Source organism: Symphodus melops (genome assembly GCF_947650265.1).
Source record: "Symphodus melops genome assembly, chromosome: 2".
NCBI lineage: Eukaryota > Metazoa > Chordata > Actinopteri > Labriformes > Labridae > Symphodus > Symphodus melops.
Window position 1 is genome coordinate 22,256,239 of NC_136692.1, and position 16,462 is coordinate 22,272,700.

Consider the following 16,462-nt stretch of genomic DNA (forward strand, 5'->3'; position numbering starts at 1 on the left):
AGCAGGACTTGCTTGAAGTCTGTTTATAAATTCAAAAAAGATTAAAATAATTATGTTGGCGCTTAAATGCCGATGCTGACACCAGGTCTTGTATCGTCAAATGATCTGCTCATGATAAAATGATGAGGATGCTTCTAATAGTTTCAGAGGCAGATTTTGTGGCAAGGATGGCACTTAAAAAGAAAACGGCACAAAAAAGTTGCCTGTTCGTTCCTTCCCAAAATAACACTTGAAAACACTGTCTCCTTTTATTTTTCACACAGCTACTATTTTTGATATTCCACCCTCTTGTTTCATCTCTCTTTTCCTTCTCTCCCTTTCTACTTCTGTGCTTCCCCTTCTGTTTGCATCAATACTGGCACGTGAACTTGTGGTGAACTGTTGCATTTACAGGATGTATTCAAATACAACAAAAATACAGGTCTTCACCCATGCCAACAGAAGACTGACATGAAAACCCTCTCTGCTTCAGTCTGAAAGTCATGACAGCTATACTTTGTTTGATGTCAACTTTAACACAAAAAGTCAAAGCAAAACAAGTCGTATTTAGAGTCGTATTTATTTTTTCTTTAATGATTACAAAAAATGTTTGACAAGTTTAAAAACCAAAAAACCAAAATGATCCATTCATTAACAAACTGAAAACACTTAATTACACATAATTGCACAGACACCAAAAGAGGACATTAAAGCCTTATGAAGAGTGTGAAAACATCTGTTAAGTGAAGATGCTCACCAATATGTGAACTGTCACTGCTATTCTGAATATACAAGCACTTATCAGTGATTTAGGGGCAGGCAATTTCAAATGAAAGTAATTATGGAATGAACTCTGAAGAGTTTCAGAATATAATTAGGTTTCCATGATTAAAAAGTAACTTCTCATGGAACATTCTTCTGTGTCATTTCACATCTACTTTTTGCATTTTAATATAAAGCATATTGTGTTTAGAAAATGATGTTAATTGATAAATGGCCCAATCTAATGCATACATTTATCCTTGTTTCATTCTGTTTGGTAACAGTCATATAAGGATTAGACTCTGTTCTTGCAGCATGGAGTAAAGCCTCACATATGATGAAACTCAATTTAAATGGACCACCTTGACACTGAACTGTAGATGTTTGCGATGTAATCGCCATTCCCACTGATCCATAATTACACCTATAACAACTTGAACATCCTTTCTTATCACGGTGGAACACTTATATTTCTTTAAAGTGATTCCAGTTCATAAAATGTCTGGAAATTGTGTAGAATACAAAACCAAATGAATGTGAGCATTTGTGAACCATTGAAACCCCATATTTTATTGAAAATGGCACAAAGACAACAGGCGGAATGATACAACAGAGATAATTCATTGTATTTGGAAACTTGAATGCCTAGTTTGTATATAATGAAAGTGATGGAAAGTGATATAATGAAAACTTGGAACCTTATTATTGTACTCTGTCATTGTACTTTTTTTCTTGGGAACAAAGGTGGCAAATCTCTGAGTTTGAAAGTGGAATGTTTACCACTTTTGCTTCATGTACTGCTTGCTGAATGAGTTCAGCTGATTGTCTACTGGCTTTGTAGTGCTCCAAATAGTTACAATGGATGACAGTTTAGGATTTAAGATAGGACTGTCAGTTACTACAGCGCTATGTTGTTGTTATATAGTATATCACAATATGTCTGGACACGGTCTTGATGAAATATGGCCTTAAATAATTAGTCTGCTTCAAAACATGTGTATGGTTCAGCATGAATGGTGCCCACACAGATTTTGACTTTGTCCTATCCATGTGCACGAATGCACTCCCACACCATGATTAATGCATGCTTTTGAACTTTGCCCTGATAATAAGCTGGATTGTTTTTAAACAGAAGTTCACCTTTTTTCTAGTCATACCTCAGAACATTTTTCCACTCAGTCTATATTAGATGATCCTGGACCCAGAGTAACAGCAATGCTGGACCTGGTGGAATACTGTTTTCTCCTTTTCCAAGTGCTTACAGACATTATCATGTTAAAAGTGTTTCAGTTCATGTACTGTGAAAAATGAAATCCTGTGTGTGTGTGTGTTTTTTACTTTACAGTAAAATTCTTTGTTGTTTCCCAGGGGGAAATTAGTTGTCACAGCACAATTAGTACACAGGTTTACATATAAACATGCAACACACTAAGAAACCCATAAACAATTAAAGCAGCCGGTAGAGTGGAATTTTATTAAGAGTTTCAATATATATATTTTTTTTTTACAAAAAACTATTCTGCTGTATGGAGCCCAGTCTGGTGGCGTTGGCAAAAATGTTATAATTTATGACAACGAAATAATAGTGTGTGACGACAAATTATTATTTTGTGGCCTCAAATTAGTAATTCATTCAGGCCACACGTGGTGGATCATGTGCGTGAAGAACTCTGATGACTTGTTGAATTGTGGAAGTTTAAATAAGTGTTATTATATGAAAATAATGTTTGTTATAAATGCTATTTGTAACTCTGGAATAACCCATTGTTTAGCTTAAACCAAGGGCAAATCTTGATCTCTTTTATTAACATGTGTCTTTATGGATTGATTAGATGGATGTATTTGGAGTGGTCTAAAAATGAGTTAAGCTTGAGGAGCTTAGAATCAGTAGTGTAACCCCTTCTCAAAGAATAGCATGGAGACACCATTTCATGACCTTATCAGGCGAGCACTAGCATGGTTAGGACAGAGCATCATTGATCTTAGTAGGCTAGTATGCACTGGCTCTGATCCTGCGTTATGATGCACTGTATGAGTTCATTCATTGTTAAAAACAATACAAATACCCTAGAAAAATCCACAAACTAAACACCTCCCCACTTTGACAACTAAACGGAGTTCTTCACGCACCCATCGTGATTTGTGGCCTCGAAATTATCATTTGTGGCCACAAATTCTTATTTCCTTGCCACAAATTCTAAAATGTGGGGCTCCGCACTGTAGTTCTTGCTATCTTAAACTAAAACTTTTAAAATGAGTTCTATGTAGACACTTGTGGACAATTTCTATTGCATTGTTCAATGCAATAGAATAGGGTAAAAAAAAAGCCTGACAGCTAATGAGATACACACTCCAACTCTGCTCACTGCACTATTCATTCAATCCACCAATGAAACAACACAGATGCTGCATCTTCTTGGTATACAGTTTTCACTTTGTATAGTTTTTTCAGTTGGTACAAATTTAGAAGGTACGTTTGTTTAGACATAATTTATAGTTCATATCATACTCTTTTCGTAGACTTTGGTCTGTTCCTCAGTTATATTTATAGATAATGAAGTTAAAAGATTTTGCAAAAAATTATCATAAAAGAGCTGATTATATTGCTGTACCGTCTGTGATAATTATGACCACAGTGTTGTAGCTAACAAAGTATATCAATCTTGTCACAGGTGTCGGACTTCCCGGAGGAGCAGCTCTTGGTCGCTGTGTTTCCTGGAGTTCCTACAGCTGCTGAACTCTTCCTGTTACCTTATAAGAACCAATCAGAGGCCAAGAAAAAGAAAGAGGAGGAGCTAGAGCAGGTATAGGTAACATTTTACATGGAAACTATTTTAAAATCATATCAAACACACTACTCCATACATTAAAAAATATATATGTAACACCATGTTTATTGTGTTCTACAGGTGTCTGATGTTATCATAAGTGCACTGAATCAAAATCTAGTGGAGTTTGAGCTGAAGCCTGGTGTGAGGGTGATTGTGTACAACACACAGTTAACACTGGGTAAGAATTATTTACTCTTACTGCTTTCAATACTGTCTTTGAGTTATTTCATATTTTATCAACTTGTCTGGGTGATTTAAGTTTGCCCTGCCATTTTATATTTTGCAGTTAGAAGTGCAGAGAAATGTAGAATAATAACCTTTTTTTTTGACAAGTATTTTTCTTTGGTCCACCAATTAAAATTCCTGTCAGCCTGCTTCCATCCCAAGCAGGAGAACACAGGGGAGTATCGGGTGAGGTTTGATTTTAAGTGGAGCTCCTTGAGATGAGGGATCTTTTATGCCTGCCATCAAAAACTGAACATCTGTTCGATTCCTTTTATAGCCATCCAACCACAAAATGAGTGTTACACTGAATATAATTATGTTGATTATTTAGTCCTTGAGAAGAAGGACTGTACAATTTAAGGGCAAAGCTGGAATTCAACATTTTCTGGAAGAGTCAACAACACTGTTCTGCTTATCATCGTTACAAATAGAATGTTGGCCAACTTTTGAGAAAAGAGAAATGTGCTCCTGCCAAGAAAAAAATAAAGGCAAATAAAATAAATTGCAGTTTTAAATGTGAAATCAATGCTTGATTCGTTGAGGCACATCAATTTTAAATGCGGTTGCTTGTCTGGGATACTCCACCTTTTTTTTGGCTCCGGCCTCATCAACTCCCATGTGCTGGACAGATCTTACGTTGTATTCATTGCTTGGCTGGTTTTCATTAGGCGTACAGTCTCTGGAGGCACACAGCCATGAGTTGTCTGTGGCTAAAAGTGCCAGGTTAACAGCCTGGCATGCACTGCGATGCTTCGCTGCTGTGCTGCACTCTAATGACATCGGAGGTGTACACAGCTGGATCGCTCCTTTGATGCCACCCTCCAAGAAAAGGTCTAAAAAGCCTTCAAGCTCCTTGAGAAAGGTCAACAGCAAATGCCTCATCGCCTCTGAGCTGATGTGCTCAGATGTTGCACAGTAATAACGGAAATTCCAATGTGATTTTCATACAATGGCAGACATTAATTCACTATTTAAAAATAATGAGACCTAGTGTGACATGCATCATAAAAAGTGCTTGTTTGGTTGGGTTCTCATTAGAGATAAATATGCAGATAACTATTTCTAATCTACTCTAACTGTTTCAGTCATCTGCTACAGTTACCTTCTTAACCCTGCTTGGGAAACATTTATTTCACGCTACCTTACCTTCTGACATATGAGCTTTCAAAACTAGAGAATCTTAAGTTCCACTGTATTTGTAATATTTGTCATATATATATATATATATATATATATATATATATATATATATATATTTTAACCATTTATTATAAGGTCCAGTGGAAAATAAATGGTTTGATGTAAACTTGGAAGATTTAGCCAACTGCTTGACTGCTTTACATGATAGATTTAACCCCTTCTGACCCTGCGTCCATTGGAATGGACATGACATATTTCTGTCTCTAAACCAATAAATACTCTGTAATTGGATGAGGTCAGCACTGCTGGTTACTAACTGGGTCCTGATTATCCAATCACAATCATGTCATGACTTTGAGCATGCTCTGAGAGAGTGTCAGACCTCTGACAAGACCAGCATGGTGAAGCAGCTCCAGAGAGGGAAGCGCAAGTGCCCATTTTCAGTCAAAAATATACATTTATGTTCATGCTGGCCAAAAAAACTTTCTGTCAGTATAATTTTAACTGTTACAAGTAATAATATATGAAGTTATTTTGAACATATATCATGTATTTAATTTAGAGGATTTTTTCAAAGTCTGATGTCCATTGCAATGGACAGCAGTAGTTGGGCGAGTTAAGCTAACACCCAAATGTTAGGTGTTAGAATATAAAGAAAAAGCATACTTGTAAGCTTTTCATTGGTAAAGCATGATGCCATGGTTCAGTTATTCATAATTATGCAATTTTTAATATATTTTTTTTGTACATAATGTTCTTGTAGAGCAGGGGTAGCCAACCCTGGTCCTCAAGGGCTACTATCCTGCATGTTTTAGATGTCTCTCTCTTCCAACACACCTGATTCAAATGATTATCTCGTCATCAAGCTCTGCAGAAGCCTGATAACAATCCTGATCATTTGAATCAGGTGTGTTGGAAGAGGGAGACATCTAAAACATGTAGGATAGTAGCCCTCGAGGACCAGGGTTGGATACCCCTGTTGTAGAGTATAAAGTCAAAGAATTCCTTGAACGTCTCGTAAGGAGGGTGCCCCATGCTGTCAGATGGTTTGTTAGATAGCTGGGGGTGGCTCTGCAGGACTGTGTCCCAGGTGTGGGAAAGTTGGTATGTTCCTTCATCCCGGTTTGCAGTCCTTGGTGCCCGTTTTCACCGTCTCTTTGATCCACCGGTGGAACTTTTTGCTTTCTGTCCATATGACCTTGGCTGCATCCCAGTCCATTAGGTGGTTCTCTCTCTTGCAGTGGTCTGAAATGGCTGATTTCAGATTCTCCTGCATTACTTTCATTCAAGAATGATAGGCTACTGATGACTCAAGAATGAAAGCAATGCAGGAGAATCTGAAATCAGCCATTTCAGACCACTGCAAGAGGGAGAATTAGGAAACGTGCACCAAGGACTGCAAACCGGGATGAAAGGTCATAGCAACTTTCCCCACACCTGCGACACAGTCCTGCAGAGCCACCCCCAGCTGTCTAACAAACCATCAGACAGCAGGGCCCCCCCCCATCCCATCATGATCATGTCAGGTGGGATGGCAAAATCTACATAAATCAGCACAGACGAGGTCACAACAACATCACGTGACACCTCTGATGAAGGCTACAGTAGCCGAAACTGGTCAGGTAAAACAATTTCACCTTCCTGGCCTTTAAAAACAAACATAAGATTATTCATTAGGCTTCACACACAGGTGTACTAAAGAGGTTCATTAGGCCTGTAGGCCTAATGAACCTCTTTAGTACACACCGAAACCACTTCAAAGCTGCACGAAAATTAAAATATAATAAATTAAAACACAAGCTGACGTCTTCTCCAGCATAAGTTCCAGTTCCTAGTATTTTAAAGTAAAAAAACTATGTTATCAGCCTCCTATAAAAAGTATGGTGTTGTATGGTATGTGTTAGAAGTTCAATGATATTTATGAGATTTTACGCCCATATTGTTGTGGCGTCCATTGGAATGGACATGAAAAAATTCTTATAAAAAAAATGAGTTGGCAAAAAAAAAAAATTTCCACTTTGTTTTTATGTTGGAAGGGAGTCAGAATCATTTTATAAAAAAATAAAACTTAATCTCTTTCAAAAATGCTTCCATACTAAGGTTTAGCTAGCTGGTATACAGGTATAAGCTAGTTTAGCTTTTCTATCTCATTCATATTTTTTTTTTACTGTTGTGGTTCAGGCTTGTCCTTCTCAAAAAGTGTTGATTTTGTGTGTTTCCAGCAGAAAGCTGTGCACCAAACAACATTTTACAGTTAGTGAGCCAGACATTTCTCTCCGAAGTTAAAGACCTAAATCATCGCAAGAAAAACAACATCAACATTGGACTTTTATTCTTCAGATGGACAAAAATAGAAAACTAATGTTGGATTTGTGTTTGTTCTCTTCTACTTTCACAGCACCCTTGGTGGACTCAAACCCCAGACACAGCAGCTCAGCCATGCTAATGCTCCTATCAGTGGTGTTCCTGGGCCTTGCAGTGTTCCTCATCTACAAATTCAAGAGGTGCTCAACCTTTGTGATTACTTCCACCTGCAGCACAGACATCATGTCCCTAGTATACTGTAGATCTATTACCATTTTATCCATTATTGATGTGTACCAGATTAGCACAGCCTAAACCAATCCATCACAATCATGTTTGGAAGTTTAATTTGACACATCCCCTTAGAGAGTTGTAGAGAAACTTCTTGCGGGGTTCCAATACATGAGGCACTCACACCAATCAGTTATCAAATGCAGAGAAAACGGCCATTAAGTGGTATAATATTCGCTCGCTGTGCCTCAGCTGTTTTTTTGCGGAATAAATTATTCATTCTCAAAATGATTCTCTCGAAAAAATCGAGGGGAAATGGAAAAGCTGTCATTAATTATGGATATGAAATTTTTCCCATTAGTCTAAAGAGGATGCATTTTTCAAAAAAAATCTCACAGTTGACAAAACAGAGCAATTAATAACCAAAATGAATAGTAATTGGAAATAAATTGGATAGTGCCTAAATAAAGATGTATATTATGTGTTATAAATGCAGATGGGAAACGATACCAATGTTACTGTAGTTTGCTTGTAAATTAGTTTCGGAGATATTTAATTAAAGTCTGGACAACTTTGGAATTCGACAGCTTATAGCTCAAGGGGAACAGCGTTCGGTTCTTTGAGGGTTTTGAGAAAAGTTGAACTCTCAGGGTTAGGGATAAAAAATTAAACTCAAACAATGACATTTTTTTTAAATTATCGTCTGGTAACATCTGATTAATTTGCTGATCTGTTTGCTAACACCACTTTAGAAAAATACCCTGGATCAACATATACGCTGAGGTGAACCAGGAGAAAGAGCAGGAGATGATCGGCTCAGTGGGCCAGGGTGACAGCACGCCTAAAATCACTCTGAGTGAGTTCCCCACATCTAAAGAACTCATGGAGAAAGAACTGGAGTCAAGGGTCAAAAGTAAGTCGAAAGCTTTCAAATTCATCTTAACATTATACGAGTTGAAGATGAAAGGCGGCACCGCGGAACAGAGGACAGAATTTGATGCTTCAGTTTTGGAACACAGAGGAAATGGCTGCAGGCATACTCTAGCTTTGAAATTAAGAGGATTTTTTAGACGTAGAATTGGCAACTTAATTTTCTTTTACATTTTTAATTATTTATGGAAGAGAAAGGCAGAGGGAGCCACATTGTAGAGACAGTCCTGGAAGGGTTTTAATATAGTAAAGAATAGATTCCAGCAATGCCTCCAGCACTGCGAACAATTAATAATTAATAACATGTTTAGGCATGCCGTCTTGAGATTCAATAAGGCCAGCAGGAGCGCAGAGACAGTGGCTGTAATCAGTTTAGTGGTTGGCCACAGCATGACTGGTTTAAAAAGAGTATCTCAATCTGAAACAAAAAGCAGCAGTGTTGTTGAAAGCAAATTGTCCGATATTGCTTTCTTTGACCTTACAGCACAGTGAGCAGTTCAGGTCATCTGACACACCGCTGTTCCTGAATTTATAAGGCTCTGAGATACTTTACCAGGTGAATGAAGCTCCCGTAGTTTCACAGTTCTGGAAAACCATAGGATTCTGACCTGGGTGTTAGAACTCCAGATAACTGTAGAGAACAAACTTTTAGTTTTACAAAGTAGTGGACATCCTCAAGCACCTAAGTAATCAGTATTCTGCTTGATGTCCAGCTAAATATTTTTTATTCAGCTCAGTGTCCATTGTTATCTTTTGCACAGAGATGAGACTGTCGGGTATAAAATCATGTAGCAGCCCGTGTTGATAGTGGCTATGGCTCATACTGAACAAGAAGATATGATGGAATAAATTCTAACCAGAACGGTACACTAAAAAAAGACAGTACTGTGGTACAATTTAATTATTATTTAACTGGACATGTTTTACTGATGGATAAATGTCCTTTGATATTTTCTTACTGTATCCCAGCACTGGGAAGTCCAAGTCCAAATATCCCACTGTGGCAATAAATGTTCTCTTCTGTTATCTTATCTTACAAAATACACCGAAAGTTAAAGGATGTCTGGTTTGTTACACTGAATGAAAACAGAGCTCAGTGTTGTAAGAAAAACATTTCCAAAGCACCTTGAATGGCAGACTAAGCTGGAATAAATGATGTGTCAGTGTATGGCTGAACAGACAATAAATCAGCTACTATTTAATATTTTATCAATCGGGTATATAGGTTTTTTAAGCCAATATTAGATCTCCCAAGCATTAATAGAATTTAAATGTCAATACTTTCTTAAATTATTCAAATCACATTGTGTTTGGGTCGTGGACTTATTGATCAGTCACATCAGCCTCTTTAAAGATGGCACATTTTCAACAAGGAATATGTGATTGATAATGCATGTTTTTTGTATCTGATAGTTTTAACATTAGATGATTAATTGATGAAGGATATTATTTGATACAGACAAAAAAATACAAAATAAGAGCTCCTCAAGGCATTTTACATTTGTGCCTCGTAATCACATATTGCTCTTCCATATAATCAGGCACACAATCCCTAACCATCTGATGCTATGTGATTGGAGCATGCCCTCTGGTTTCCAAGAACTTCTACCCCCATGATGCCCCCCCCCCCCTTCCCCCACCCAAAAAGCTCCATAAGGGCTAAGCAATATTGACCATTAAAATGACCTGTTTTTAAAGGGCCAGTGTTCTTTTCTTTAGATTTGGCGATCAGTTTTTTCTTGTTAAATCACGCACATCATAGTTACACTATTGTCTCACTTGAATACAACAAAGAAACAATACCTTTCAGAACATACTTAACTATGTCATCTATTATGTTCTGTCCTTGAAGAGGAACACACCGTAACAAAGATTGGTTACAGTCTGGTCGGAGGAATCGACTAAATGTCTGCAGGACTTGTTTAAAGATGTCTATGTACTGATATTGATGAGCTCACAGAGACTGTCAGCTTACTTCACATTTTGTTAGGATTTGTTCATTCTCCAAAAATGAGTTTCAATCTATCCAAACCAAAATCTGTCAAGAGCACAACTATTCAATGGAACATTGGCTTTGATGAAGGGTATATGACTTGAACCTTAAATACAGTTGAATTCCACATTCTGTATTTGCCCATTCATTCATCTTACACATTAAAAAAAGACAAATTCTAATTATGTGTTTCCTTTCTCTCTCTCTTACTTTATTTCATGACTTTCCACTCAGGGGGAGTTGGGAATGCCTGCGAGAGCACAAGGGAGATTCCAAACTGTACCAGTGTGTAAAGCCGGAGAGCAGCAGTTCATGTACAGAGTGAAGCATTACTGTGTCGAGGGTTCTCTTTTTCTGTTTTGTAATTCTCAACACAACTGATGTTAATAGTTTTCTAAGGGACCTCATTTATACAGACTTGCACGGATGCCTCGTCCAACAACATCCACGCTGCAAATATCAAACTACTCGATGAGATCATTGTAAGTAAACTGGAGACACGTGTTCAGTTCTGTGGATGTATAAGCTACATAGCGACATTTCTTTTGCAGAGTGAAATGTCTTTGTCAAAAACTTATGAAGAGTTCTGTACATTTCCTAAGGAGTTTGCTTTGAAAATCATTTCTGCCTATACGTATATAGACTATACTGTCTGAGTCTTCAGTCAAACAGGGAATAATATGAAAAATGTACAAAATCTGTTCTGTTAAATGTATATATTATTACTTTCTACATGCTTGTAGTCTAAGTACTAAGGCAATGACAGAAGATCTGACAGTGGTCTGTTTTTGAAAGTGTGTTTAAAGTCAAACATTACTTTAAGAAAAAATGTACTTTGTTTTGCTAAGGTCCTTGACTTGTGCATGTTCTTAGTAAGGACACAATTTCTGTGTTGTAGATAAGCAAGTGTTGTATATAGTTATTTTCTAATCATTCATCAGAAGAGCCTGATCGACTCTGCCCAAATTTCTGTTTTCAATTTCCTTTTTTCTTCTGTAACTATGGGGCAGTATGTATCTATTCGAAAAGGGTCAAAATGAAAGTGATCGTGCTCAATATGTTTATATTTTCATGAAACATATACAGTAGATATTTAGACATGTTTACATCGGCAATTGTCTTTCAACTATACTACATCATTTGCCAATATCATCTTTGCATTCATTCCTCAGTTACTACAGTTCAGATGTTTCTGACTCTGCCTCAGAAAAAAAGCTGAATTCTTATAAAAATATTGTGGCTTCCAGTGATCAATTGTGCATGAGAAACATTCATTACAAAATATGTGATGGTATATGATATGTGTACATCTTCTAGAGTGCCTTTAGGCCTTAAAGTGGGTTAAGATGGCTTGTTCCATTTTGGATTCCTTACCTTTTGACAAATACACAAATTGAATACACTCTGACTGGTTAAGAATCTTCGTTTGTACCATTTTCATTATTGATTCCCCTTCCCCCTCATTCTAGCCATGGCAGAAGTGTAGCTTTATGTTGGCCTGTTTATCTGTCAGTACAATCTATCCATCTACAACAGTTGAATATCTCATTCACTGTATAATTGAATTAATTGCTTTGTTATTCAATACTTACATGCACAGTGTCCAAAGATTAAACCCGAGTTACTTTTGTGATACTCTGACTTTTGGCATGGGGTTTGCATTAGTTTTTAAATGAATTGTCCCTATGGCTCTAAAAAGCATTCCTATGTCACCACAAAGACAAAATCTTCATCTTAATGTCAGGCAGGTATGAAGTCTTATTTAGCCCCCTTTTTGTGTGCTAACATTTGCTAATAAGTGGGAAACAGGCACAGTAGAGGCTGATTAGAAAATTGTGTATCAGGTATTTTGTCAAAAAACATACTACTAAACTGATAAGATTGCTATTTAAAAATGAAGGATTGGATGAAAACGGCTCAGCCTGATTTAACAACTTACTCTGAGGGGGACGAGTTTGTTCAAATAAATGTGAGGGAAGAGGAACATTAGTCTACTAAGACCATTGTGCAATTATTACCTTGAATATAGTCCTGATCAGAACAAGTCTGTTTCAGTTGTCAGAATATCCAAGTTAAAACTGCATAGATATATTTATTTTTGATTTGATAATGAGTAGGCCGCTGTAGTATTTTGAACCAGTAGCTCTAACGTGAAAGTTCATATGTCAGAGACATTAAACACGTTTCATATCTTCTGACAAACAAGCATATGCACAAACAGGATCCTAAGGACATCCACTAAACGTGAGATGTTAAAGTGAGTGGCAGCACATGGAAGATCACTCAAGCATTTAGACGATGGTGCTTGGACCTAGGGGTACGTTGGTAATGCCCAGGAAGTAAACTGACACCTCTCCAGCTACCAAAACAATATCTGCGCTGGGTCTGCAAAGGGACTCGATACAGCAACCCTCTGGTTCCCAACCAAGGTCTCAACAGACTGAGTCCCACCTCTCTCGTTAATAGGTTAATGACAGAAAACAAACAACCATCTCCTTTATGTCTTTCAGTACAAGTGCTGAACATGACATTTTAAAGGTCATGACATAGAAGTGACCAGCTAATCCCAAGGTAGCCTGAGCCCAAAGCAATCCATTATTACTGTTGAGTTAACTCTAAATCACACTACATGGTGGTTGTGGACAAAAGGAAAGTGACCCTGCAGAAAAACTGAAACTAGCAACTGATGCCAAAACAGTAGGTTTATTCTCTAATTGTAACACATGGAGTCTCCCATCTCTAGATAGATAGATGGATGGATAGATAGATAGATAGATACTTGATTCCGAGGGAAATTCAAGATTCTTCTAGCCATTCGAAAGTATATCAGTCTACCGTCTAATGCACTTCTATACTGGCTTTGAGTTTCAGAGGCTAAGTCCATTTCTTATAATGTCTATGTGTGGTTTCCAGTCCTTCAAACACAAGAAGGCCTCAGGCTGTGGCCCATTGGCCACCTGGTATCCACCGTGAAGATAATCAGAGACGGCTATATAGCTGAGTGGAAGAGCCCCCCATGCAGAATGTTCCCACTATGCTGAGCTCAGTAAACAGCACTTGCAGGAAAATTGAGAGGGGCAGGGAACACACTGCACAGAGATGCAGTCTGTCAGATATGCATTTCTTCGAACGGCGCGTTCTCATCTCAAATCAAACAGCCAAGCCTTGTTACTGCAGATAGAATACACATTGAACAAAGATGGTTTCATAACTTTGTTGAATTCAACTCACGTCACAAGCAAAAGGGTTTGTTTGCTTGGCTGGGGTTTGTTTGGATGGGAGCTTTGATGGTGTCACTTTTTTTAGATACTTAACAAAATGGCATTAGGAAAAACAGAAAAGTACCTCCCATTTGAACCCTTTGACATTGTAAAGAATGTATGAAGACTAATGTGGTTCATATCCAGGCCAATGTTTTGTTGCAACTGTTGGTGGGTAAGAATTTAGAGTTCCAAAAGTAAAGTCTATCAACTGAATACATGCAGTTCAATGTATCTGCACATTGAAACTGTCCTCAGTAAAATAAACTCATACACTGGGTGTTGATCTACTCATTGTGCATTCAATCACCACTTTGATCACTGGGAATTACAGTCTCAGCTGACATTTTAAATGCCACATTATGCTGTTACATCTTTTGGGGAATCCATACTTGAAATGAAAGAGATTCTTCCTTTCATGATTTAACAGAAGGCAGAAGCATTGTAATGTTCTTCAGTGCACAAAAAACCACAATGCATGCATCATCAGTAATGTTCTGTTTCATCTTTATTTCAATATTTCTACGGTAAAGAAACTGTCATTTTGAAATTGTTTCAAATAAATGTATTTTTGTACATCAGTGCATTTGTTCTCTGGCTGATGAAATTCCTGTGAACTGAAGGGTGTAAAGAAGATGATGTGCATGCTGCAAATTACACTGCAATGACGACTCAATGTACCAGTACCAATCTGCAGTCGAAGCACACAGATTCAAAAACTGCCAGCATTCTCTTTGTTATCCTGCTCCTCCTCTTCTCAGAGACTCCAGCTGAAACCTAAACACCATTAGATCTAGCACATCTTCCACTGACTAAAATAGCAACTTTCACAGTGGGATAGTTTCTTTTGAAGCGCCAACAACAGCTTACGATTAAGTTATTGCCCAAAAAAAATACCAATGTTGTCTATTGTATGCTCAAAGTGGTTCCTGAACAATGAGGGATAATCACTTGTGTTTTATCTCCATATAAAGCAGTTTTTTTATTAAACTGTGAGCATGTTTACAACATCTACAACTTTGCCCCTCAGGGAACAATAAAGTGATTCAATTGAATTATATTGGAACTGATGATCTGGATGTAGTTTCTGTCCCTGTCGATGTGTTCCTATCGCTCTATAAAAACCATACCACCCACAACCACTGTTAATTATAAGACCTGACTAAAACAATGACCAAACTACAAGAACAAAATCCACATTTCCTTATCACATGGTTATCAGGCAGTACAGTTTTGTAGACAGAATTAAGCTACAATCTCTTCTTGATCTCATAGAGCCATTGACTTGATGGCTCCACGTGAAGGAATTTAGCATGCAAATGCCAATTTGTCCTAGGGAAAGTAGAATTGAGTTATCAGTTGTGCTTATTGAAAGACGTTCTCTCCAGAGAGCACAGTATGTCATTTCGGATCAACAACCTTCTTCTTTGTCCCTCCCTCAATTACTGTTTATGCCCCTTTTTTCCCTGCAGCAGATGAGACTTGGACATAACATCCTATTATAGGAGTTGTCAATGTAAGATGGCAAAGCTGGAACAAACAAAAGCCACTCGTCTTTATTCACCCAGGGAAGTCTGAGAGCAGCCTCATTATACAGTGGCTTGAATTAATCTGTGGCCCCTGTCTCTCTCTTTCACCTTGGAAGGCTGACATAATGTGGTATGGGGTTCTTAGAATCCCGAACACATACTCTAACCCTTGGTGCAGGTTACTGAAAGGCTTGCATGTCAGGGGGAGGCACAGAACAATGAGGTGGTGGAAGTTTAATGTGGAAAAAATGGTAAAGGTTGAGTTCCACTGTTTGAGTATTACACTTTCTGAACTGTTTGATTTTTATTACATCTTATTATAGATCTGCAGAAACAATGTCAGGCCATGAGGGACTGAAGATTTATTATTCTTCCCATTGTGAAGCTGAACTAGAATTCTGAAACAGAGTGTGTTTTTTCATGGTTATTTCTTTTTTAGAGGCCGAATATTTTTTAAAAATTGATAATGTTTAATAATAATATCTTTTACAAAAACAATGGAAATGAAGTGGAAGATATCAAACCCTTTAACTGTTTATGTATCCCTCAAGCAACTGTTTCTACCCGTTATGTCATTTTACCTACCTCTTCCACAATCCTCAAAAATCATACTGATACAGCACACCTATTCTAACATTATAACCTATTACGACATCCAGTCAGGGATGGATGTTACTGACAGGATGACAAGTGATTGTCATTTCCTAGCTTAACCTTTGCCAAGCAACAGAAGGACAATGGAGGCTAAAACTAAAGAGCAAGATTGGGCCATCCTTTTAATAAAAAAGAACAATAACATTGGCATCTAACTACAAACTTGCTAACTTTAATGTTTGACAGAATTGCGTGTTGGATATACAACATATTTCTCTGTGTCTGAACTCTGCATTAGTATTGTAGAATGTGTAAAGGAGTCAGGATGAGGTTGTTTGCCAATTTTACCCTTAAATGGTTCTAATTTTAGTTCCTAACGGGAGCTAATTGCACATAAATACTTATTTTATTTGTATCTCTGAACATTGCTGGGCCAGTTGAGTGGTGGTTTTTCAGATCATCTATGTTGAATTTTCTAGACCATTTTTAAAGTAGCTTTGGTAGAGTGAGCATACTGTACATCCCGGTTTTCAACAGTCCACATCCTAGTTCTAATCAAAACAATACAGCATGGTTACCTCACTGTTTTGTGTTACTGTTTTAACCACTAGAAAAAAAAATCACTTAGTCAAAGCTTTTGTATTCCGGGTTTGTGAATTGAAACCCCCTCAAACAACTCATGCC

At 37.5% G+C, this 16,462-nt stretch overlaps 1 protein-coding gene across 2 annotated transcripts in view; it reads left to right on the top strand.

The window, feature by feature from the left end:
• The window catches only part of sorcs3a (sortilin related VPS10 domain containing receptor 3a), a 215,332-nt gene extending 202,365 nt beyond the window's left edge, over nt 1-12,967 (top strand). For both annotated transcript variants that reach the window (XM_079337755.1, XM_079337756.1), the window contains 5 exons: nt 3,414-3,545; nt 3,651-3,750; nt 7,336-7,441; nt 8,225-8,385; nt 10,630-12,967. In XM_079337755.1, the coding sequence (XP_079193881.1) occupies nt 3,414-3,545; nt 3,651-3,750; nt 7,336-7,441; nt 8,225-8,385; nt 10,630-10,688 (558 nt within the window). In that variant the 3' untranslated portion in view covers nt 10,689-12,967. The remainder of the gene's footprint in view (nt 1-3,413; nt 3,546-3,650; nt 3,751-7,335; nt 7,442-8,224; nt 8,386-10,629) is intronic.
• The last annotated feature ends 3,495 nt before the right edge of the window (nt 12,968-16,462 follow it).